General features: G+C 38.9%; 1 protein-coding gene across 5 annotated transcripts in view; it reads left to right on the top strand.

Annotated features, from left to right (window-relative positions):
• Positions 1–24598, top strand: part of ATF7 (activating transcription factor 7) — an 86204-nt gene that overhangs the window by 6325 nt on the left and 55281 nt on the right. For all 5 annotated transcript variants that reach the window (XM_043564078.1, XM_043564074.1, XM_043564075.1 and 2 more), the window contains one exon: positions 13685–13753. In XM_043564078.1, the coding sequence (XP_043420013.1) occupies positions 13706–13753 (48 nt within the window). In that variant the 5' untranslated portion in view covers positions 13685–13705. Of the gene's footprint in view, positions 1–13684; positions 13754–24598 lie in introns of those variants that run through there.

Below are 24598 nucleotides of genomic sequence, written 5' to 3'. Positions count from 1 at the left end.
GACCAGTTTGTTATGTAGTTTTTAAAGCTTTGTAAGCAGACACCTAGGAAAGATTCCCAACTAAGGCAACTGTGAGTTACTACATTAGTATTGTGAAGGGTATAAGAACACTTAGTAGGAGAACAAAACTCATTAGAGACTCACAACTTCACTTTGTTAGCTTTTTCTCATTTTTTGGTGATTTTAATTCTAAATGTTCTCATATATTTGAAACCCGAGCATGTATAGAATTTCTCTTCTGGGGGTACCTGGCTGGCTCAGTTGTAGAGCATGAGACTCTTGGTCTTGGGGTTATGAGTTCGAGCTCCACGTTGGAGGTAGAGTTTAGTTAATAAAAAAAGGTTTCCCTTTTCTATTCAGTACTGCATTTATCCTTAATAAATGTCAATTTATGAAGGTCTAACAAGAGCCATGATTTAGCTTAAAAAGTCACTTTTTGTGAGCTTGTGGCTTGGGCCTCTGTGGGACATTGTTTTGACATAGCCCCACCTTCTCACAAAATCCAACTTGTTTTGAGTAGAATTACCTATTAATATCTTCTTATCTGGTATAGTGCTTTTTGCTGACATAATGGACAAAGGAGATTTATATGCTAAATTGGTCATACTGTATTTGGGGCTTAAAATTTACAATGTGGTAGAAAAATTACTTTTTTTTCACATTAAAAAATAGAGTGTAATCATTCTTTTTGAATAGGAATATGCCTGACTATATTATAAAAACAGGATGACTTATTGGATAGAACATATGACTGCTATAAATGATTTGTGTTGGCACCAAGTTTCTTGCCAGTAATGTTTATTTAAGCTTTATCAAACTTGAGTGACACCATGTTGGTTTTATTTAACATGGTTTTTCTGGTATTTCTGATACTAACTTGTCTCCTGTAGCACCATTTTCTTTATTGTTTTAAGTTTTGGGCAAGCAGTAGTTTGCTGATATTTTATACATCTGTGTTTGGGACTGTTGAAAGCCAATCAGTGAGCATTAGAATACCCCAAACAGATCACTGTGTTGCCAGTCTGTGGACAGTCTTAGAAAATAGATACCCGTGCCCCCCCCCCCCCCCCGACAGTTTCTAACCATTGCCATGATTGTCATCATGAGATAACTGTAGCAATTTCTTATCTAGGACCAACCTCATACTGGAGTTTAATGTTAAAGTCTATCAGGTTTGTTGTTGTTTGCAGTCTGTTTAAATTAAGTCCATAAAAAAAATAGTAAGTTCATGAAGATGTTAAATTTATCCTTAAAGATTAGTATTTGGGGGCTCCTGGGTGACTCAATTAAGTGTTTGACTTTGGCTCAGGTCATGATGTTGTGGTTCCTGGGTTCCAGCCCTGCATCAGGCTCTGCACTGACAGCTCAGAGCCTGGAGCCTGCTTCAGATTCTGTGTCTCCTCTCTCTCTGTCCCTACCCCACTTGAACTCTCCCTCTCTCTCTCTCTCTCTCTCTCTCTCTCTCCCAAAAATAAATAAACATTAAAAAAACATTAAAAAAAGTTAAAAGATTAGTGTTTTGGGGTTGACTGGTGTTGGTTTATTGTTTTAGTGATGATACTTTATCTGAAAATGAGTAGGAAAAAACACAAAACACAACATTAGATTTAAAAAAATTTGTTTTTAATGTTTATTTATTTTTTTTTAATTTTTTTTTTCAACGTTTATTTATTTTTGGGACAGAGAGAGACAGAGCATGAACGGGGGAGGGGCAGAGAGAGAGGGAGACACAGAATCGGAAACAGGCTCCAGGCTCCGAGCCATCAGCCCAGAGCCTGACGCGGGGCTCGAACTCTCGGACCGCGAGATCGTGACCTGGCTGAAGTCGGACGCTTAACCGACTGCGCCACCCAGGCGCCCCTGTTTATTTATTTTTTGAGAGAGAGACAGAGTGTGAGTGGGGGAGGGGCAGAGAGAGAGAGAGAGAGAGGGAGACACAGAATCTGAAGCAGGCTCCAGGCTCCAAACTGTCAGCACAGAGCCTGACGCGGGGCTCGAACTCACAAGCTGTGAGATCATGACCTGAGCCGAAGTCAGATGCTTAACCAACTGAGCCACCCAGGCGCCCCCAACATTAGATTTTTGACAGCTTACCATTTTCCAGGAATTTTTCGACTCCTAAAATGCATATTGAAGCCAAACATAAATAGGTATAATGTTCTCTAGTTATTTCTAACTCTGCTTCCTGCTTAGCAAGTTGTTGCTTCTTTGTCTTTGCTTTATTAACTTTTCTGAGGATAGCTCAGAATAGTTCCTTGAATCCTCCAAAAGCCTAGAGAGACTTAAAAAAAAAAAAAATTCTAGTCAAGTAGTTGCCTATATGAAGCTGCTTTCAGATAGGTTTTAAGCTTTGGCCATGTGTTGCCTAACTTATGATTCAGCCTAATTCTCACTCCCATCTGTTTTCAGTCATTTGCTACAAAACTATTTGGTCTATTTAAGCTGGCTCCTTTTTTTGAAACCTGTCCCTGCATGTCAGAGCTCGAAATCCAGAAATTAATTTTAACCTTCTCTTTGATCAGTCCAGGGTATTCTACTGCCTGTGTATTTCGTAAAGCAATGGGTTTCAAACTGCTTTTGGTCTCAGTACCTATCCCTTTATACTCTACAATTTTTGGGGACTCCAAAGGGCTTTGGTTTGTCTTGGTTATATCTATTGATATTGAACATACTAGAAATTAAAATGGAGCAGTTGAAAAAATATTTATTTTATTTTATTTTTAAATGTGTTTTATTTGTTTATTTTTAGAGAGAGAGTGCATGAGAGAGTGGAGGGCGGGAGAGGCAGAGAGGAGGGAGAATCCCAGGCAGGCCCCATGCTCAGCACGGAGTCCTGTGAGAAGCTCCATCCCATTACCCTGGGACCATGACCTGATCCGAAATCAGGAGTTGGGCATTCAACCAACTGAGTCATCCAGGCACTGTGAAAAAATATTACTTTAAAATGATAGCATAAATAACTGTATTATAGTGTCAAAAAAAATTAGGGGAAGGGCTTCAGATCTCTTTAACATCTGGCTTAATAGAAAACAGCTGGATTCTGGGGCGCCTGGGTGGCTCGGTCGGTTAAGCGTCCGACTTCGGCTCAGGTCATGATCTCATGGTCCGTGAGTTCGAGCCCCGCGTCGGGCTCTGTGCTGATGGCTCAGAGCCTGGAGCCTGTTTCCGATTCTGTGTCTCCCTCTCTCTCTGCCCCTCCCCCGTTCATGCTCTGTCTCTCTCTGTCTCAAAAATAAATAAACATTAAAAAAAAAAACAAACCAGCTGGATTCTTATATCTGCTTCTGCATCCAGTCTGTTACACTATGTTGTTTTGGTTGAAGTATATGAGGATAACCTGGGCTCACACTGATACTTGATAGGAAAAGGAAAGATTCTTTTCAGATAGTTGTAGATAGTCTTTCCTTGATACTATACCAGAATCCAAAATGTGGTAGTTTCTTAAAGGTTAGCTGTTGTGTAGAATCTAAAATCACATCTGTGAACTTTTAATACCTTATTACGTTAAAATGAATTAGCCTATCTTGCCCTTTAAACAGATGGTTTACCCATCTATGACTTGAACGGCCCTCTGAAAGGGTTTCAGGGATCTATGGGCATCCCTGCACCCCACTTTGAGAACTGCTGTCTGATAGTACCAAACTGGAAAAATACACGCGTTTACTATGTGGAAGAACTAAACTTTCCAACCACTTTAGTGCCTCTCAAATGCTGGGTTACTGACCATTTGCATTGGAATTACCCAGGGTGTTTTTTTAAGTGTAGATTCTTGGGTCCCAAAGCCAAGAGAATCCAGGAGGCATAGGAATCAGCATTTTTCAAGGTGCCCAGGTGAATATGCTAAAGATTGAGAACTATAGAGCTAGATTAATTAATCTTATTTTAAGAAAACCTAATTTCTGGGGTGCCTGGCTGACTCAAGCAGAAGAGCATAGGACTCTTGATCTTGGAGTTGTGAATCTGAGCTCCATGTTGGGTGTAGAGATTACTTAAAAAAAAAAAAAAAAAAGAAAGAAAACCTAATTTCTAAAATTTGTAGTCAAATAAAAAGGAATTGGTTGAATAGTCACATTATAAAAGTTCTTATTAATTAACACATATACTCTGACATTTCTTATAATTGGGATCTCCTAATTAAGCATGTACTTTAATTAATAATAGTTATTTATGAATATCAAGAGTTTGCAAACTAAGACCAGAGAGTAAATATGTTAGGCTCTGCAGGCGTGAGGTCTGTGTTGTAAGTACTCAACTCTGCCATTGTAGCACGAAAGTAGCCATAGACAACATGCAAAGGATAAGCTTGGTTGTTTGCCCTTCAAACTTTTTTTTATGGACACTAAAATTTGAACGTCATGTATTGTTTAATTATGATGATTATTTTAATGTTTATTTTTAAGAGAGAAAGAGAGACAGAGCACAAGCAGGGGAGGGGCAGAGAGAGGGAGACACACAACCTGAAGCAGGCTCCCAGGCTCTGAGCTGTCAGCACAGAGCCCAATGTGGGGCTCGAACCCACAAACCATGAGATCATGACCTGAGCCAAAGTCAAACGTTTAACCAACTGAGCCACCCTGGTACCCCAAACTTCATATAATTTTTATGTGTTCTGAAATACTTTTTTTATGCTTTTTTTCAACCATTTAAAAATGTAAAAACCATTCTTAGCTTGTGGGCCATACAAAAACAGGTGGCAGGCTGGCTTTGGCCCACAGACTGAAGTTTGCCAATCCTTGACATACACTAGAACTGGATTGTAAATTGAAAAAATTTATAATAAAATATACTTAATGTTAAAACTATAACATTATTTAATTTCCCTAGACAAAAACAATGCTCCAAGAACTTATAATCCCTCAAATTCATATTTCTGGGCATTCACGTATATAATAAACATGTAAGAAACACCTACTGTGTGTAAACTTTTGGAAAGACACAATTCAGTTGGAAGTAGTTATGTAATATACAAGTTGTCATATAACTTTCAGGAGTACTAAAAAGATGTGCTGTCAATTTTTATATCTTCTTTCAGGTGTGTGAGAATAGGTAACTAGGATTCAGGCCAACCTCAACCTCTTGACTCATCTTTTGCCCATTTTTTTATAACTCTGTACCTCTGTTTTCCAGTCTGTTAGTTAGCAAAGTGCTTTACGCTTTGTGTTTTTACCCAGATATAAAACAGTAAGGCAAGTTAGTTTAAGATTGTAATGATGTATGTGCTTTCTATATTGTCCTTTTGGGGCAGTTAGTTTACGTACTAGTGGAATAATATATGCTAAACTGTTTTTATGCTAAATAACACAGTGGAAAACAAACTCAGAATTTATGAACAGAAATTTCAATTCCTAAATAATCTACTGCCTAGTAAAACTTGAGTCTTTGTTTTCTGAGGTTCACATAACATGTATTATAGTCTCACAGTTCATATGTTTATTGGCATTTTTTCCTTAAATCATTTTTCTAGATGTAATGCAAATCACAGTAGCACCGAGTATCCTATGGAGAATCAAATGTTGAGACTGCTGTGGTAGAGATCTTTGGTGTTTGTACTTTTTGCTTGGCGGCAGTTAAATTATCTTAGAGTCAGAAACTTAGTATCCAAAGTTATGTTCTTGGAGGAGAACTGTTTGTATATAATTTCTTTCTTTTTAATATCATAAGGAAATGGAGCCCATAGAGCTCTGTTTGGGTGCCTGTCTAAACTTTTTAGCTTGTTTATAGCTGAGCTGAAAGGCATTCAGTACCTGCTAAGCTTGGTTTCAGCTCTTTATTCTCTTTATGATGAATGGATGGGGCCATTTCTGAATGTTTAATGTAAGTAATACTAGTTGTTAGGGAGCATTCATAGGATTCTGAAAATGAGTCCTTGAAGGTAACAAAGGAGGAACTATCTTGAACTGCTTGATTACCCTGTGTATCGTTATGTTTAAATTTCCACTGTGTCTATTTCTATATGAGCTGTTAGTTTATAATTTTAGAAAGATTTTTTGGTAGTCCATTTTGAACTTGTTAATTTGTCAGTTGGTTCTGTTGCTTTGTAGTAGAGAACGAACAACCTTGTATGATTTGTAAGTATGCTGTTTAGTGCTTTGGAATAGTCTAGCAGATGTGGGCCTTTTTGAAACTCATTAGACATGTTTTGTTTTTTTTCAGTCATGCAGATCAGCATTTTTTTTTTATTAGATTACATCATATTCTGTATTTTTATTAAAAGCAATCTGTGATCATTGTAGACTTTGGAAAATTCTGAAGGTACAAAGAAGAAAACAAAATCACCTGGAATACCATTACCCAGAGATAATCATTATTAACATTTGATCCTAATTCCCTTATCTTTTTTATGCTTTTTTTTTTTTTTTGCTTTTTTTTTTCAGTAGGCTCTACACCCAATGTAGGGTTGAACTCATGACCCCAAGATCAAGAGTCTCAGAGTCACTTGTTCTATTGACTGAGCCAGCCAGGCATCGTCCCTATTTTGTTTTCTTTTTTTGTAGATTTGGAATTATGGTGCATATGCAATTTTATTTATTTTTATTAAAAATTTTTTTTTAAATTAAATTAAAATGTTTATTTTATTTTTGAGAGAGAGAGAGGGAGCGAGCATAAGCGGGGCAGGGGTACAGAGGAGCAGAAGAAGGCTCCTTGCTGACAGCAGAGAGCCCGATGCAGCATGCCCTGAGCATGAGTCGGGCCCCCAACTGACTGAGCCACCCAGGTGCCCCACATATGCAATTTGATAGCCTGCTTTTTTCCCCCCACAGAATGTATAGCATTTTCTCATGTCATTAGATAGCTTTCAGAAACGTTATTCTTAACAACTTAAATATAGTCTATTGTAAGGCAGTATCTTAATTTATATTTATCCATTCTTCTTAAATGTTTAATTTCCGTTCCTTTTTTGTTGTTATAAATAGAACTATGATGAACATTTTATTTTATTTTTTTTTAATTTTTTTTTTTAACGTTTATTTATTTTTGAGACAGAGAGAGACAGAGCATGAACGGGGAAGGGGCAGAGAGAGAGGGAGACACAGAATCGGAAGCAGGCTCCAGGCTCTGAGCCATCAGCCCAGAGCCCGACGCGGGGCTCGAACTCACGGACCGTGAGATCGTGACCTGAGCTGAAGTCGGACGCTTAACCGACTGAGCCACCCAGGCGCCCCTGATGAACATTTTAATACATAAGTGATCCATGTTTTGGGCTTTAACCTCAGAATAAAGTCCTGAAAGAATGATTTGTTCAAAGAATATAAAACACTTTAAGACACTTAATATAAATATTGCCAGATGGCTTTCCAGAATGATTGTTCAAGTATGTACTCCCAAAAGTCTTATATGAAGATGCCCTTTCTACTGCATTCTTTTATACTTGAAAATGTATCTTAACAGCTCTGGCCTAGGTTTTGTTTTCAAGGGCCAGTGAAGGGTTAATTTGACAAATAGCTTCCTTCTCCCAATTTCTTAAAGCTCTAACCAAAAACTACGGAGCCTCCTCTATGTTATTTGGATGATAAGGAAAGCATAGAGTTAGTTGGTTGTACTAAGTCACATCAAGTACCTTGGGCACAAAGTAGCTGTAAAGTATATACTTAAAATATGTCGTTAGACTTTAGTCTTTATTTTTTTTTTAATGTTTATTTAGAGAGAGAGTGCACACGCAAGTGGGAAAAGGGCAGAGAGAGAGGAAGAAACAGAATACCACAAAGGCTCCAAGCTGTCAGCACAGAGCCCAACACGGGGCTCAGTCTCACAGACCATGAGATCATGACTTGAGCCGACCTGAGCTGAAATCAAGAGTTGGACGGTTAACCGACTGGGCCACCCAGGTGCCCCTTTTACCAAGAGTTTTAATCCCTCTTTTGTGTGCTCTTGTCTATACTCTGGAATTGGCTAGCAAAGGAACTTGACAAATGACCACAAAGAATAAGAGAAATAGCAAGGGATTTAATATATATACTGATCAATCTGACTAATTGAACTTATAAATTAAGCCATCATTCTTACCACTTACGTGGCATCTCTCATGCCAGTTGACAAAGATTCTTTGACCAAACTTTAGTCAGGTTCGAGAACCTTCTTGTAGGCCTACCTGTGTACTTTCTTGTAAGATCCAGTTTTAGCAAGAACCGCCCCCCCCCACCCCCACCCCCCCTCCCCCGCCTTCGATATCTGATTACCCTCACATCTGATCAGGTTCTCCATCTTTCTCAATCCCCCGGGTTATATGTGATCATTCTGGCCCATCTTTAGCAAGAACTTGGGGGTGCCTAGGTGATTCAGTTGGTTAAGCATCCGACTTCAGCTCAGGTCATGATCTCACTGGTTCATGAGTTTGAGCCCCACATTGGGCTCTTTGCTGTCATCACAAAGCCCACTTCATATCCCCTGGCCCCCTCTCTTTCTGCCCCTCCCCTACTCTCTCAAAAATAAATTAACGTTAAAAAAAATCTTATTAGGTCTGTTTAGCCAGAATCCCCCTTTGTCCTGATATTTCTTTTTAGTAATTTTCTATCCATTAACCCCTACTGTGGTCGTTGGCTGTAAATTTCCACTTGTCCATGATGTATTTAGAACAGAGCCCAGGGGCGCCTGGGTGGCGCAGTCGGTTAAGCGTCCGACTTCAGCCAGGTCACGATCTCGCGGTCCGTGAGTTCGAGCCCCGCGTCGGGCTCTGGGCTGATGGCTCAGAGCCTGGAGCCTGTTTCCGATTCTGTGTCTCCCTCTCTCTCTGCCCCTCCCCCATTCATGCTCTGTCTCTCTCTGTCCCAAAAATAAATAAACGTTGAAAAAAAAAATTTTTTTTTTAAAAAAAGAACAGAGCCCAGTTCTGCACTGAGGTCTCTTTCCCCCTATTACAATAGTTCTGAATAAAATCTGGTTTTTACTGCTTTAACTACTGTTCGGCTCTAGTTTTTCTTTGACACAGATGAGTGAAAGATTCTTTTCTTTCTTCTTCTTTTTTTTTTTTGCAAAGGATTATTGTCTTTTTCAAAAAAAAATGTGTATTTTTGAGAGACAGAGAGAGAGAGAGAGAGTGCAAACAGAGGAGGGGCAGAGAGAGGGGCATAGAGGATCCGAAGTGGGCTCTGTGCTGACAGCAGTCAGCCCAACGTGGGGTGTGAACACACCATCTGCGAGATCAGGACCAGGGCCAAAGTTGGGTGCTCAACTGACTGACCCACCCAGGTGCCTCTGTCTTTTTTTTTTTTTTTTTTAATGTTTATTTATTTTTGAGACAGAGAGAGACAGAGCATGAATGGGGGAGGGTCAGAGAGAGGGAGACACAGAATCTGAAACAGGCTCCAGGCTCTGAGCTGTCAGCACAGAGCCTGACGCGGGGCTCGAACTCACGGACCGCGAGATCGTGACCTGAGCCGAAGTCGGCGGCTCAACTGACTGAGCCACCCAGGCGCCCCATCCTCTGTCTTTTTATGTCCACTTTGCCTGGCACTTAGTAGTTCCTAAGTAATACATTTTGAATGAATGAATGATAGCTAGTCTGAACCCTTTCTAGATTTTCATGAATCTTTAATATTAATGTTCTTTGATATTAATATGTTCTTCTCATTTTATATACTTAGTAGTATCTGCTTTTTGTTATTAGGAACCTAAGAACAGGGCCTTGGGTGTATTCGTATATGGCTTTTATTCCTTACAAAAATTGGGCCATTTTATGAACAGCAGTTGGTTACTAAAGAAATAATCATATTACACCTGGGTCCAGAGAACTGACTTTGTAGTCCTCGCCGACAGATTCCATCCTCATTCTATTAAAAAAGAAGAAAAAAGGATAGATATACCTGTGTGTGTGTGTGTGTGTGTGTGTGTGTGTGTGTGTACACATAGAGAATCAGTTTTCTTATTTGCACATTGACCATTTTAGGATATACTTCTGGTTCTGTCAAAACTATGCAACAGATTTTATGAAATTATCCCAGTTAATAAAAATCAGTGTCTGAACCTTGGATTTTCTTCACTTCTCTCCTAGCATTCAGATAACTTTCTGTCTTTTGAATAAATAGTAATTTTTATCATTTATGCATTCTGGTGAGTCTAGTACATGAGCCTTTTTCTCTGCAGACTTGGCCTCTTGGATAGCCTTTTTCAGCATCTTTGTTTTCCTGTTCTACGATCTCCTCTGAAAGCATCTCACTTCTCCTTGGAAGTGTCTCTCAATATATGTATCCTTTGCCTTTCATTTGTTGGCTAGTTCTATAAAATGCTTGAGTTTCATCCTGAGGAATAGATCATGGAGAAGACAGCAGACTTGAGTGTCGTGCCCAGACAAGTGATCTACTTGTCAAGTTGTACAGTTACAAATGGGCCGTGAGTTACATTCTAGTGAATGGCAGCATTATTATTCAAGATTTCACCTTTGTCTCAGTCTGTTTATACTATAGAAATGTGTTGGTTTTGTTTTTGAGAAGGCATCAGTTTGACCTCTCTCATGTATGAGATTTGCTTTAAGTATCAAATAGAAATAAGCAACACATTCTCTATATGTAGCAATTGATGCAGCAGATTGGGAATTAAAAAGATGTAAACGGGATTTTTTTTTTTTTACTTTTTTTTTAATGTTTATTTATTTTTGAGAGAGACAGAGAATGCGAGTGGGTTGGGGTGGAGAAAGAGGGAGGCACAGAATCCGAAGCAGCCTCCAGGCTCCGAGCTGTCAGCACAGAGCTTGACGCGGAGCTCGAACTCACAAGCTGTGAGATCGTGACCTGAGCCGAAGTCGGACACTCAACCGACTGAGCCACCCAGGCGCCCCAGGATTTATTTTTAATGTTTATTATTTTTGAGAGGGAGAGCACAAGTGGGGTAGGAGCAGAGAGAGAGGGGAGACACAGAATCCGAAACAGGCTCCAGGCTCTGAGCTGTCAGCACAGAGCCTTACATGGGGCTCAAACCCATGAACCGTAAGATCATGACCTGAGCCAAAGTTGGACGCTCAACTGACTGAGCCACCCAGGTGCCCCTAGAATTTTAAGTGGGAGAACAGATCATTATTGTTGTTGCTAAATATTCTTTAAAAAGACAAATCACTTTGAAGTGAAAAAGCAAGAATGATGGAAATGAAAAAGAGCAAGAGACTAAGGAATGATTTAAGAATAATTGTGGGTACTTAGGAAAGAGGGCCTTCTTCCTCCCATTGTGATCTTCCTTTTGGTGAAAATGGCAAAACAAAAGCTAGTAAAGTGGGAAGGAAGCAGGAAATCCCAGTTAGTGACTGTCAGATTTCAGTATTTAAAGAGCCATGAAAATGCTTGCTTCTGTTACATTTAATACTTTTCCCCCAACTTGGTTTTGCCTTTTGTTTTCTTTTAGAAAGTCATGATATTGCATTTCTATTCCTAGTAAGGATGCAGTTAAATAAAATTTGGAAGCCATATATTGTGATGTGATTGTACAAAACCAAGAAAACCAAGTTAAATTTTGAATTTTGTGGTTTGAGGGAAATTGTTCCAGAGTGTATTTAATCCCTCTCTGTGCCAGCGCTGCCCTAATCCTTAGCCAGCAAGCACCCTTTTCCTCTTCTAGGTAGAAGACAGAACATTTAGCCTCAAATAACAGAACCAAGGTAAAAGGAAGGAATCCTGCCTGGTTCCTTATGTTATGTCTGCTCTAGTCCTTGTAGTTTTAGTCCTGGTTGAAAAATCTGTTAGAGGACCTTGTTGAAATAAAATTCTCATTTTGTGATTATATCAGGAAAGCAGGTTTGGGGACTAGGAAGTGGAATTATCGCCAGCACAGCAGTTAGGATTTTTTCCAGAGACGAATTGCTTTCCAGAAATGTTCTGAATTTTCAGTCCTAGTGGCCTTGGTCTTTGTATTTATTTACTTTTATTTACTTGTATTTATTTTTTGCACTATGTCATAGTTCCAGAAAGTGCTAAAAAACTCATCACGTATTTAAAACAAACAAACCAGAAAACCCCCTTGTCCTGGGGCTGTGTGAAGAAGAATAAAGCTCTCATTTTCCCAGTACCCAATCATCAGCTCGAGCTGGCTTCTCCTAGGAACAGAATTTATTGAAGCAATTTATCCTGGCTAAATGTGATATAAATCTGTGTACACCTATGTACATACAGGCTCCCTTCCATTACAGCAATGCTGCAGCATCAGTTTCCTTCATAGTTAGACCCTGTTCCTATCACCCTGAAAGATGACTAAGAAGCCCTTTCTATTTTATGGGGCACCCCACAATTTTGAACACTGATTAGTTGTGGAATTACTGATCAGACTACCAGAAATACTGGTTTCCAACCCCAGAGTGAGTCTTAAGAGAGTAGAAGAGATGTTACCTAGCTACCCTCTGAGTTTTAAACATGCTTTTCTGATTACCAAATTCAGTCCAGCATTTTAACATTTTATTTTAATGCAGACCTGAGTGAGGTTAACTCTGACCTTTTGATTTTGGTTACAGTTCTGAAGTTGTTTCTAGGCATATTCAAATTCTTCTTCTTCCTCTTTCATCTTCCCTTGTTAATATTCTTTTATACCCCTTTCTTTCTTGTAGAAGGATGTTCAAAAATGTCCTTTAGGAGTTTATTCTATGAAGACTGTTTTTATGCCCTTCCCCCCACCCCTTCAAAACACTGTTTATCTTTTAGGAATATTTTCCCTAGGATTTGCATTTCTCATCCTTATCTACCTCCACCTCTATTTTTATTCCTGGTTGGGAAATGAGAAATTTTCCCAACGCATTCATATTGGAATTATTGTTCTTTGACAAGGAATGTCTATCAACATTTCAAGAGTTTAGCCTCAATAATTAAAAAACAACAACAGTGTAAGCCCTGTTAAATTCTTCAGAGAAATAGAGAGGATGGATGGTGATGCCTTTTAGTGCCATTTCTTTTATCCCCTGCAGCAGCACACATCTGTTGGCTGCAACAGAGCAGCCCAAGAACTCTGGCCGAGAGCAGCACAAACAGCCGGAACATATTCACCCAGTAAACCCCCAAAGAGTCGACATTTGTTTTATTGCTGCTTTTAAAAACCTAGCCATAAATAGAATTAGAGGGGGAAGGGCACCGATATTTCTCCATTTGCCACAGACGATTGGTGGGGGGAGAAGGAGGCTCCCAGTGGGGAGAGAAGGTTTTTATTTTTATTTTTTTATTAATGAAAATCATTTCCCGTGTAGCCCAATAGGATGGGTGCTTTGTTTTCTTTGGCAATAATCTGGGATAAACGGCCCTTGCCAACAGTCTCGTAGTTTATACACCAGGGAGCCAGATTATAGCCCTGTAAAATGGAGCACCCCTCCTATAATCCCTTAATTAATTAAATGACAAATTTTGGTCTTCTCTAGTTCAGAAATATGGCTTCCGCATCGAATGTTCTGTGGATTTATTGACATAGGGAACTGCACTGGTTGTAATTCAGTAGACTAGAGGAGTGTGTTATATACTGTAGCAGAAAGAGGGAAAATCTAGCAAAAGGTCTGAAATTCCTTGACTATTGAGGTCTAAATTTTTCTAATTAAAAGTTTCAGTTGAGGCGCGGTAGATCATATGCCACCTGTCTAATGGGTCTCCCCAAAGTAGCCTGTGTTTATAGCTTTGATAGACAGCATTCTTGGAGCACCTGTTTCTAGGCTTGATATTTTTGAAGCACTTTTTTTTTTTTAACTCCAGCGTATTTAACATAACTTTTCCCCCTGCCTCCCCCTCCTCAGCTCCGCTCTGCTATATGAAATATGGGAGACGACAGACCGTTTGTGTGCAATGCCCCGGGCTGTGGACAGGTACGTTTACAATATACTTTATTGTGAATGTCTCGTTGTGAATCAAAGTGGCTGTTTTATCACTAAGGCAAAGAGTTTAAAGCCGGTATTTTACGTGATCACTGGAGGTAATCAGATCAGAGGATTTGCAGTGTGTAAATCCATGTTATGAGGAAGTGTAGGCACTCTACCGTAATGAAATCTGCCTTGCTCTCTTTCATATTGTTATTCTACTGGTGTTTGTTTCCCGACACACAGTGTTGGGGAATACATGTTGCTCTCTCCTCCTTTATAAAGCTATCCATCTAAATACAAAACAAGTTTAGAAATATCTTTTCCTCAACCTTCAATGGATATAAAAGTCTGCTTAACATTTAGAATAGGCAGCCGAGAATGTACCCGTTCACTGTGAACCACAATTTGCTGGAATCTGTTGGATTTTTTAAATAAGAAAAAAAAAAAAGTTTCTTTGGACTGTTGATCCAGAAAATCATTGCTGGTAGCTAAGGCAGATATCTGTCTATGTAGGGAAGGCAAATCCAGTGTAGAACCTGAGATGTCGCAGCAAATATATAAACTACGAGGTTTCTTAGCCATTTTCCCTCTCTTATGCCATGAAATGCCTTGTGCTGTTCGTCAGCTGCCATGTTATTATTTGCATATGTGTACATTTTGTGTCAGATATTTTTCATTATATGCTTTTTTAATAAAGTAATTTTGTTGAAGTTGCCTTTTTTTTTTCTTCTTCCCCATTTTGCACCTTCTTAACTCTTCTTCCTAGACCCTTCCCTACTGCCATGTTCCACAAAGGATGAAGAAAGGAATACAAAGAAAGTTTTATCTGCCTTCATGAATTGATTTTATGGAAGCTGAAGGTTGAATTTCTGTTCAGTTAGGAATATGCCATGTGACTGCCCAGTGACACTTACTGGTGGTATGTGAGATTGCAGACTAGTTCTATTAAACATTGTAAATACTTAGACAAAAAGAGAGAGTTAAGTTCCAGAGATTCCTAGGAATTGGAATTTGAGAGGTGAATGAGATGGGGGTGGTGACAAGGAATGGGCAGAAGGATGATTCCACATTCCAGTAAATGCTGAAAATTTCAGAGAAGACTAAAAAAGCCATTATATTCTGAAGTATTCAGCATCATAGGGTATATTTCCTTCCTTGTCAGAGTTTTCAACTTTATTGTTGGTTGGATGTTTTCCCCGTGTGATTTATGTTTTATTCTTTTACAGTAGAAGCCACCTGAGAAATTAGGATAAATTTGTTTCCATTTTCAAACAGCTGTATTAGAATATATATCTGAACTTGATCCCTCCAGATTTTTGTGTGTGGATGTGTTGATAGCAGTAGTTACTGTGATTTCCATAATTGATACCTGGGACCCTTTTCACTTATCTCCCTTTAAAAATCTGCATTTTTGGTGAAAAGAGTTATTTTTCTCATACTTACATTTATTTTTCTTTGTTCATGGCTTAAGCTACTCAGTGCCCCTCTTATATGTTGTATGCTGAAAACCACCTAGACAAGGACTTAAAGAAATTAAAATGGAAAATCATCTCTGAAGCTCTCGGAAGAAGAAAGGTTTAAATAGGTTTCTTCAGACTGTCTATCAGAAAAGAGTAGTTTTCAATGAAATTTGTGAGATCCCAGATGGTTTTGTGTTTGTTTGTTTCTTTTTGTTTTGCATTTTTTGGACTAGAGGTGGTAAAAACAGTAGGACTTTTTACTTTGGTTCCTTTTGTATTGTTGGGTACTGTTTATCATAAGCCTTTTCCTTCCCCTATTTTTCCTCCCATTTCTGAACTGTCTGCTGGTATTTTGGTTGTTAGGACTCATTATAACCTCTAGTATAAGTCCCAAAGGCTTTTTTCCCTTTAGTGGATATGGTACTCAGGGAGATGAGTATCTTCTTTTGGATTCAAGGTACTTGTTTCATAGAAAAGCATAGAAAACTACGGCTTAAGTCTATGAAGGTAACTCCTTTGCATGTCAGAACTTTATGGTTAGGTAAAATTGTAGTTCTTTAGTTATATTTAGTCTTCTTCCAAGTTTCTCCCAATATCTAAGTAAAATTTAACTCTAGGATCTCTGCAAGACTCACTTTACTGTGATTGCTTTCTATTATATGAAATAGTGGAAATCTGGCAGAGAAGATAAATTTGGGAAAGCGAACTACCCTTGGCCTGTCATCCAACTTCCTTATATCCCTTGAAAATGGTTTCATCCTGGAGCCCTTTTGAGGCCTTCAAGCTATGTATAATCCTCTGTCATTGATTCAAATTTTTTATTCCAGAAATGGTAGAATAATAATTTTTTTAAAAGGCTATGTAAATTCCAGGACTGGCGATAAGAACCATGGTAATTTTTACAAGACACGGTTTGGAACTTACTGCCATAGAAGCCTCAAAAATCGGTGGCTCTGGTATACCACTTAGCGGAAGAAGGAATGAAAGCAAATTACAATTTAAGAGACTGATCCTTAAAAAACCAAACAACAGACGAAAACTATAGGAATCTTGCATTATTTCAATATCTGTTCTGTGCCCGGACTTTACCCAATGGGCCCTAAACTCAGAAATCATCTTACGCCTTAATATTAAGGGAAGGTGAAAGGAAAATTTACCTAAAATAGACTAGTGGATTATGCTCTCCACCATATAATCAAAACCACCGGGCTTTCAATGGATACGTAAACATGTTTTGGTTGCTAGGTCTTTAATGGCTGTTATTTTTGGATTCTGTTCATGATCCACTTCCCAACAGTAAGTCTGATGTGACACAGCTGAATTCTAAATATGCTGCATGTACTTTTTTTAAAAAAGATGGCTGCTGAAGGTTGTGTTCTCTGCATTCTTGTCTGAAAAGACAGATGAGAGGGTGTTTTGAGCCCTTTCATTTCTGTTCTCCTGTTGAGACCGTGTTTCTCTTGAGGCCTAATCACTCTCATGAAGAGGAACTTAGGGAAACCAATATTCTTGCTAATACCTCTCTATGGAATGTGGTAGCAGAAGTAGTTAATAGAGCTGCCTCCAGAGAATGGGTTAGTGTTGTTAAGGCAACAGTACCCCAGATACCCTGTGGCAAAGGGTTGGTTGAATTTGAGTGGTTTGGGTTTTTGAAATGTTTATAAGATAGCATCTAATTAAAACCATTCTGACCATAAAATGGCTTTGCTTCTGTTATTAAAATAATAAAAGTTTCGTTTGGTGCTGAATTTAGGTAGTCTTTTAAGTTTTTTTTCTTTTAATTTTTTTTAATGTTTATTCATTTTTGAGAGAGAGAGAGAGAGAGAGAGAGAAACAGTGTGAGTGGGGGAGGGGCAGAGAGAGAGGGAGACACAGAACTCAAAGCAGGCTCCAGGCTCTGAGCTGTCAGCACAGACAGAGCCCGACGTGGGGCTCTGCGCGGGGCTGGAACCCACAAACCGAGAGATCATGACCTGAGCCACTCAGGCGCCCCAGTCTTTTAAGTTTTTGATGCTTTGAGAGACGTTTTTATTTAAAGATGGATTGTAAAGTTGTTTTATTTTATGTGCAAGCAGAAACAATTACAGTTGACCCTTGAACAGTGCAGGGGTTAGGAACACCCGTGGGGAGTTGAAAATCTGCATACAACTTTTGACCCCCCCCAAAAACTTAACTACTAATAGCTTACTGTTGACCTAAAGCCTTACCGATAACATAAATGGTTGATTAACTCATATTTTGTATGTTATATGTACTGTATACTGTATTCTCACAATTGAGTAAGCAGAGAAAAAATGTTATTAGGGAAATTGTAAGGAAGAAAAAATTTACAGTATTGTACTATGTTTATCAAATGGGCCTGCCCAGTTCACACCCGTGTCGTTCCAAGGTCAGCTGTACTATGTTTTTGACAGTAATCTTGGATTTGTAAATGCAGTTAGATAACTTATCTTTTGGACGTTTTTTTGTCCAGTTTTTATTACTAGAAGTCAACAAATTCCATATTCCCATACCTCTCTCTCTGGAACATGACACTGTTTTGCAGTACAAATTACGCAGATTTCAGTAGTCCTTCTGGTTATCATAACAAAGCCTTTGAGCAGAAGCTGATCATATAAGCTTATTACTTAGAATGTCTATTTCCTTAAGAACAGGAACACATTTCCTCAGAGGAGATACTTCTAATGCACAGTATCATCCCATTATTAGCCACTGAGAAAGATTTCTGTCATAACCAACTCTGTATCAACTCTGTCCTTTTAAGGACAAATCTTTTGATTGTTTCTCTGTCCAGTGTGACCTGATCAGCTCTTGTCATTTTTTTTCCCCTACGGATGTGTCCTACCAGATCTTTTCTTCTCCCAGAGGACATTTAGGTACAGGTTGAGGTTCTGTTCATATCTGAGACCTGAAACACATAACTAGCTCATAGACCTCCAGGGCCTGCTTTCCCTTTCTAAGGCCAAGAATAGCAATAGAGCCCTAGTTGTGGTGGGATTGAGGGCAGCTTCTTGTACCTCCTTATCTTGTCATATAATAGGAATAATGTTTATGGTGCTGTAGTCCTGGCTTCACTTGGCATTTAACCAACCTCCAGTGCTGTTTATTGCTTCGTATCCTCTGCCTCCATGAACATTATCCCTTAAATCTCTATTGCTTTGTAATATATGAGGCAACAAATAGCTTCTATGATTGGTTAAATGCCGGCATACTACAAAGGTATATGTTTTATTGCCTATGTAACACAAATCTATAGAGACTTTTTCTGTTATCCCAGCCCTCCCTTTAAATGGACCATACTGGTACTATGGGACTCCGGATTTTTAATTCTATCCTTTTGGCATGTTTTCCTATTACCTGGCATTGACACAAAAGAAAAGAAGGAAAATGGGTTGGTGCTGGTTACTAATTCTTTATGTTAGGGGAGCATCTTGAATTAGAGAATAACAAGGAAAGAAATGGCTGGTTAGGTAAACCCCATTTATGGTGGTACGTACCATATTTACATGCTTCGACAGGTGAGGGCAATTTCAGGCAGACAGATAAGCCTTTCTTCCTCACCCCCTGCCAAGAGTTTAAAAAAATTCAAATTTTTATTTAATAATTCATATTTCATTCAATAATTCATCCAGTTCCCATCTGGTAAGAGTGCCTGCATGCTGTCAGGCAGCTGAAAATACACTGCATTATACACAATTAGGCCAAATGCTAACCTTGTTTTTTGTAATAATATGTTGATTTTGCAATAACTTTCAGTCCACTCTGACTATGCTGCAGTTTTATGTAGCCTTGTGATGGAAGTAGACCACCATTTTGCATTGTGTAGACAAAATTGGGACTGAGGTTTTTAAAACTATAAATGTATTAAGAGCAAGGAATTCAACCTGTTTTTAACGTCAGATCTGGCACTCTTGATGCTTGCCCTTAGAAACGTGTGGTTGATTATTTTAGGTTTTCGTATTACAGTTATTGTTACGTTACTAAGAACATGGTAGATTAAAAGCATCCCTGCTCCAGTTTGCCGAGGGGGTGGGGGAGAGGCTGTATGAACCTAATTAGAGCTATACCCAGGAAATTAAGATGAAATTTTTCAGTTATTCACTCTTGTTTTCCTTGGGTATGACTTAATATTTGGAATGGGAGCCCAGAAGCTGTTCTCAGAGCATTCCTAGTGGAAAAAAAATAAAATCCAGTATCTTTGTATCTCCGTTCTTCCTAAATCAGGAGAGAGGCTGTTTGTTAGTCCCTTCTTTCACAAACTGCCTTCTGTCTCTGGGAGCCTGTCCTTCGTTAGTCCCTCTTTTGCCACCCCTGCAAAACCACATATAGCTAGGTTGTTATACTTGCAAGATATTGTCATCGTCGTGTAGAATTCATCATTCTTTTATCAAATACTCTTCCAGCTAATGCAGCAGATTGAAGAACAGCCAGAGTGTTCCCTCTTTCTGGTTAGTGTGTTTCTTTAATGCAGATTGACTTGCTCAGCAGTCGCATTTTGTCTGAAGCCCTTGTTAGGGCCTACTCTGTATGTGGATTCATAACACATCTGTGTGTACATCTACAGTGCTGTATAAATAATAATAAGTAATCACCAGATGGCCTATAACTGCTCCTCTGGACCCGCTGGGTCTCTTGAAGCTGTTAGTAAAGTCTTCTGGCGTTTTGCTGGGGAAAACTTGTCATAGATTTATTTCTAAAAAAATTCAAACTCACAACTGGGTGTTTAGGACTAGATATTGCTGTCTGTGTTGTAAATATTTAACAGGCTTTGTACAATGACAAGTAAAAGCGCCATTACTAACCACACACGGTGGCTGTGGAGCTCTTCTTCCCTCCCGGCCATTTAGAAAAAGGAAACGAAATGCCGATAAATTGTGCATTATGAACACGGTGCAAGAGATGCTGTCTGGAAGCTCTTTCATAGGAGAGGAAAGAGAACCTCAGTGTTCTGCTCAAAGGATGGAACCGGACAAACTTAAGCTTTTTAACCATATGCCAGTGACTTCTATTAAAACACAATGTCCTTTTTCAATGGGACTTGCAGTACAAGAAAAACCCCTTCATCTGGAGTTAGGGAAGAGCCAAGTCTTGATCTTAATTGAGTCTTTATAGCCAAATGATAAGCCCCTTTGAAAGGGTTACAGTTGCAAGTATTAGTAAACACTTAGCTAAATTTATATCTAAGAATGTAAGATACTTATTGTTTGCCAGTATTATTTATAAAGCGGAATGCCTTTATTTTTGTCCTTTTTTTCATTTGTTTTTGTCAAAAGGGTTATATATTTTGCTCTTGGGGAAAAAAGTCTTATTCTGATTTTCTGCTTATAAATTTCTGTGCTATATTTCGCAATTGCTATTACCCTTGCTCCAGTACCTATTTCAGGGTACTTGCTCAGAACAGCAATGCATATTTTAAATAAAAATAGAACTGATTGTCTCTAAATTTTAATGTTTTAAAATCTTTGTTTGTCATAAGATAAAAAAGGTTTCACACAGAAAATGCTTATCTTAACTCTCAAGCCTAGTTTTCTTTTGTCTGTTGAGGGTCGAATCTATTTAACTATAGAGGGACTGTCCTATAAATCATAGCACATGGCCGTTACTTTCAACTTAGGATACATAGAAAGCTTTTCTCTTTTAAAATCTCATCTTGAAGAAGTGACATACAAATTGTGAGGGAGGAATGCTGCTATTAATAGTTTATTGTGGATATATTTTGTTTCTTAAATCCCTCAGAAAATTATCAGGCTAAGGATAAGATTTCACGGAGGTAAACATTGTGGAGAAAAGATGGAAGCTTTGTGGTTTATCTCTTTGTAACAGCACCTTTGTGTTTTTACTTTGAAATGTCTTTGTGCAGGGAAATATACCACCTAAGATTGTGCTTTGGTAAGAATCTGGCCTATTTGCAATTGTCATGTGAAAGTACAGAGAGAATGAGAATGAATTTTGAAATTAGCCCATTCCCAGTCTGGCACGCCATGTGCCCTGGGTGGCTGCTGATCCTGCCGGCAGATTGAAGAGCTGAACCAACTTCTGCTCTAAAGACTAAAATTGCCAGCCATCATTCCAGCTCTTAAATCTTGTTCACATCGATGATGTCAGATTTTGAGCAAACATAGTTCTGTCTTTAGATCCCAGGAGGAATCTGCAATTCCCTGGGTGTAAGGAAAGAGTTCTTCCTTTTTGCCTTTGAAAAACTTGAGTAGCTCTGCAGGGAAAGTCAGCAGAATAAATCTGCAGCCTGGCCGTGTCCTTTGAGTCTTTGTAGAAAGCTGAGTGCTCTGCTCGGCATTCAGCAGATTGGCTGTCAGAGTTGCAGCTCAGCTTATCAAAGACATAGTCTCTCGAAGAGCCATTTATGTTATTCCGGAGAGAATCATCCTGTGGCAAAAGGAACGCCTCCTTTCTCCTCCCAGGGGTCATATCTTCTTTTGATACTGGGCAATTATCCCTTGATTTTCCTGAAAAAAGACCTCAATTTACCATAAAGATTGGCGCGAGCACAGGTTGCAGACTTGGTTACAATGACAGCTCTGATTTCTTAGCCACAGGGAGAGGCATCAGGGTGACACTTGTAAGTATGCCAGAGGCTTAATGCTGGTGATTTTTCTGCCGAGTATCTCAGTACCCCTTATAAACTTGGTTTCTCTTCTCTTTCTCTGAGGGAGAAAACATTTGTTTTAGTTTTGCATACCAGTCACTAAAAGTGATGTGAGAGTTGTCTCTCTCTCTCTCCTTCACTCACTTCCTCAAGCCTCTTTCCTTGTCTTCAGTTATCATCCTGTTTATTTTGAGATCAAGCTCTGTAGTTTCATCAAGCTCCATAGTCTCATTTTTTACTTTTTGCCTTCTTCTTGTATAGCTTATCTTGGCTGTTACTAGTCATTGTACCTGGCGGGGATTATTAAGCAGTGCTTCCTCTAATTTAAAAAAAAAAAAAAAAGACTTTATTCTTTCGATCAGTTTTACATCTACATTTACAAAAAATTGGGTGGAAAGTATTGGAGTTCTCCGCTACCATATCTTGTATTAGTGTGGTACATGTGTTACAACTGATGAGCCAATGTTGATACATTAATATTAACTAAAGTCCATAATCTACATTAGAGTTTAATCTTTGTGTTGTACATTCTGTGGGTTTTGACAAATGTATAATAATATGTACTCACCATTACAGTATCATACAGGATAGTTTCATTGGCCTAAAAAATCCCCTGTGTTCTATCTATTCATCCCTCCCCACTCCTACCTCCAACCCTTGGTAACCACTGATCTTTTTACTGTCTCCGTAGTTTTGCCTTTTCCAGAATGCCCTATAATTAGAATCATGCAGTCCTCTAATTCTTTAAAGTTGTGAACAGATAGGGGTGCCTGGCTGGCTCAGTCGGTGGAGTGTGTGACTCTTGATCTTCGGGTTATAAGTTCGAGACCCACATTGGGTGTAGAGATTACTTTTTAAAAAATCTTAAAAAAAATAGTTGTGGGTAGATAACCCTACAGTTAGGAATAGCTGGGGAAAGGAAGAGAGAAAATAAAACATTTGAGGTCACAGCTCCAAGGTCCCTCTAAAAGTCCCGAGAATCTCTCCAGGAAGATGAAAGTGGCAGCCTGTCTTCTCTACTGGGAGTCTCTCTGATGTTAAAAGATTTGGCTTGCCTAATGACTGTTCTACTGGTTCTATGTGTTGGGAGCAAAAAAGGATAGGATGAACATTGAATGGGCTGTATGTATCTGGAGAGTCCCGGTGTTAGGTCTGAGCAAAGCAAGAGGAAGTAGAGCCCATGATCCCTTTTCCTTTGAGGTTGAGGACAATAAAGTCTCCTTTCCGTTGCTCCCATGGGCAGCCTTATATGTGACTAAAGAAAATCAGTGCAATTTAAAGGTAAATAAGAAAGACTCCCTGTCTAAAAGTAATCCTCTATACTTCTACATTAGTTAAAGATTCATAACGAATACGTTTTTTAGAAAAGTAGATAGGGAGCTGTCATTGGCACTTTAGTATAAATCAGTTTAATCATAGATGTAGTACTGGCTACATAAACGAGGAGAAGGTTTTATTTGGGTTAAGGGATAGTGGATGAGGACTGGCTTAGGTGGAATGGTTCTTGAGCAAAGGAGACATGGCAACTTTTGAGGATGTCAAAGACAAACAGATTTATTTCTTAGTTTTGTTTTGGGCTATTTCAGCTTCCTTCTACTGGAAGATAGTTGAGAAGTATAAATCTTAAGAAGGACACTAATGAACACTAGAAGCAACTTAATTAAATCCCTTTGGCTAGAAAGAGAGACATTTCCTCCTTTTCCTGTTCTGGAAAATTTATGTTGATAAAATATGGGGGAAGGAGAGTGACCCGATTTCTCTAGTTCTAAGCTTCAAGTTTCCTATCTACTTAGAATTCCAACTTCCTGGTATTGGGTAAGATCTCTTTTCATAAAAATAGTGACTCTACACCTTCTAGGTTTGGCTCCACATGAGAATCTTCCAGCTTTGGCCTCAGTGCTAATTTAGTTACCCTGCTTGTTGAACTGAACTGACTCTGTGGTAAAGTGAACATTAGCCTAGGGAAGGTTCTATAACGTGATGTTGGGGATTAATATCAGAGTGCAGAGCAACAGATACATGTATACATGTACATACATACACAATTTAGAGGACATGTTGTGTCTGTATGATACGGAAAATTATATTCCACCCAAGGATCATATGGGGGGAATGGGAGAGGACAAAATACAAAGAAAATGATTTAACTTTATCAATGTAATAATAATAACAGCAATAGCAGTATACAATAGCTAACTGAGCTCTTATGTACTGTGCAAAAAGTGCTTTTACAGATATTATTTAACCCTAGAGATCCCCTGAAGGAGGATATAATATCCCTATTGTACAGATGAGAAAACTAAGGCTCAGAGAGACTGAATAACTCAGATGAGGTCACACGATATTTTGTGTGACCAGATAGATTCCAGACTGGCACTCTTTAACTACTAGGCTAAAGTGGCTTCTTATTATTCTCCTTGTACATGTAAATATACCCATCTAGCATAGGGGAAAAAAAGAGAGAGAGAGAGTGAATAAGCAGTAATTTTTTGGCAAATGGTCCCAGTGCAATCAGTTAAGTAAGTCCTGACAACAGGTTATTACTGATCTAGGCATTTGGCTGCTATGCCAGAGAGAGCTGGATCTACAACTGTACAAAAAGATAAGAATTCTTACTCAGATGAAGAGACCTCTCTGCAGCCGCATGAGCCTTAATCTGTAATGGTTTTTTATTTGCCTGGGAATGCTGCTGAGATGTGATGAACTCTCTGTGAGGTAAACAACCACTGTTGTGTAGCAGGGACATGATTTTAAGATGAGAAAGAAAACAGATTCTTGACCAACCAG

The sequence above is a fragment of the Prionailurus bengalensis genome, chromosome B4 (assembly GCF_016509475.1).
Source record: "Prionailurus bengalensis isolate Pbe53 chromosome B4, Fcat_Pben_1.1_paternal_pri, whole genome shotgun sequence".
NCBI lineage: Eukaryota > Metazoa > Chordata > Mammalia > Carnivora > Felidae > Prionailurus > Prionailurus bengalensis.
Note: the sequence above shows the minus strand (reverse complement) of the source record. Positions and strands in the feature narration are given on the sequence as shown.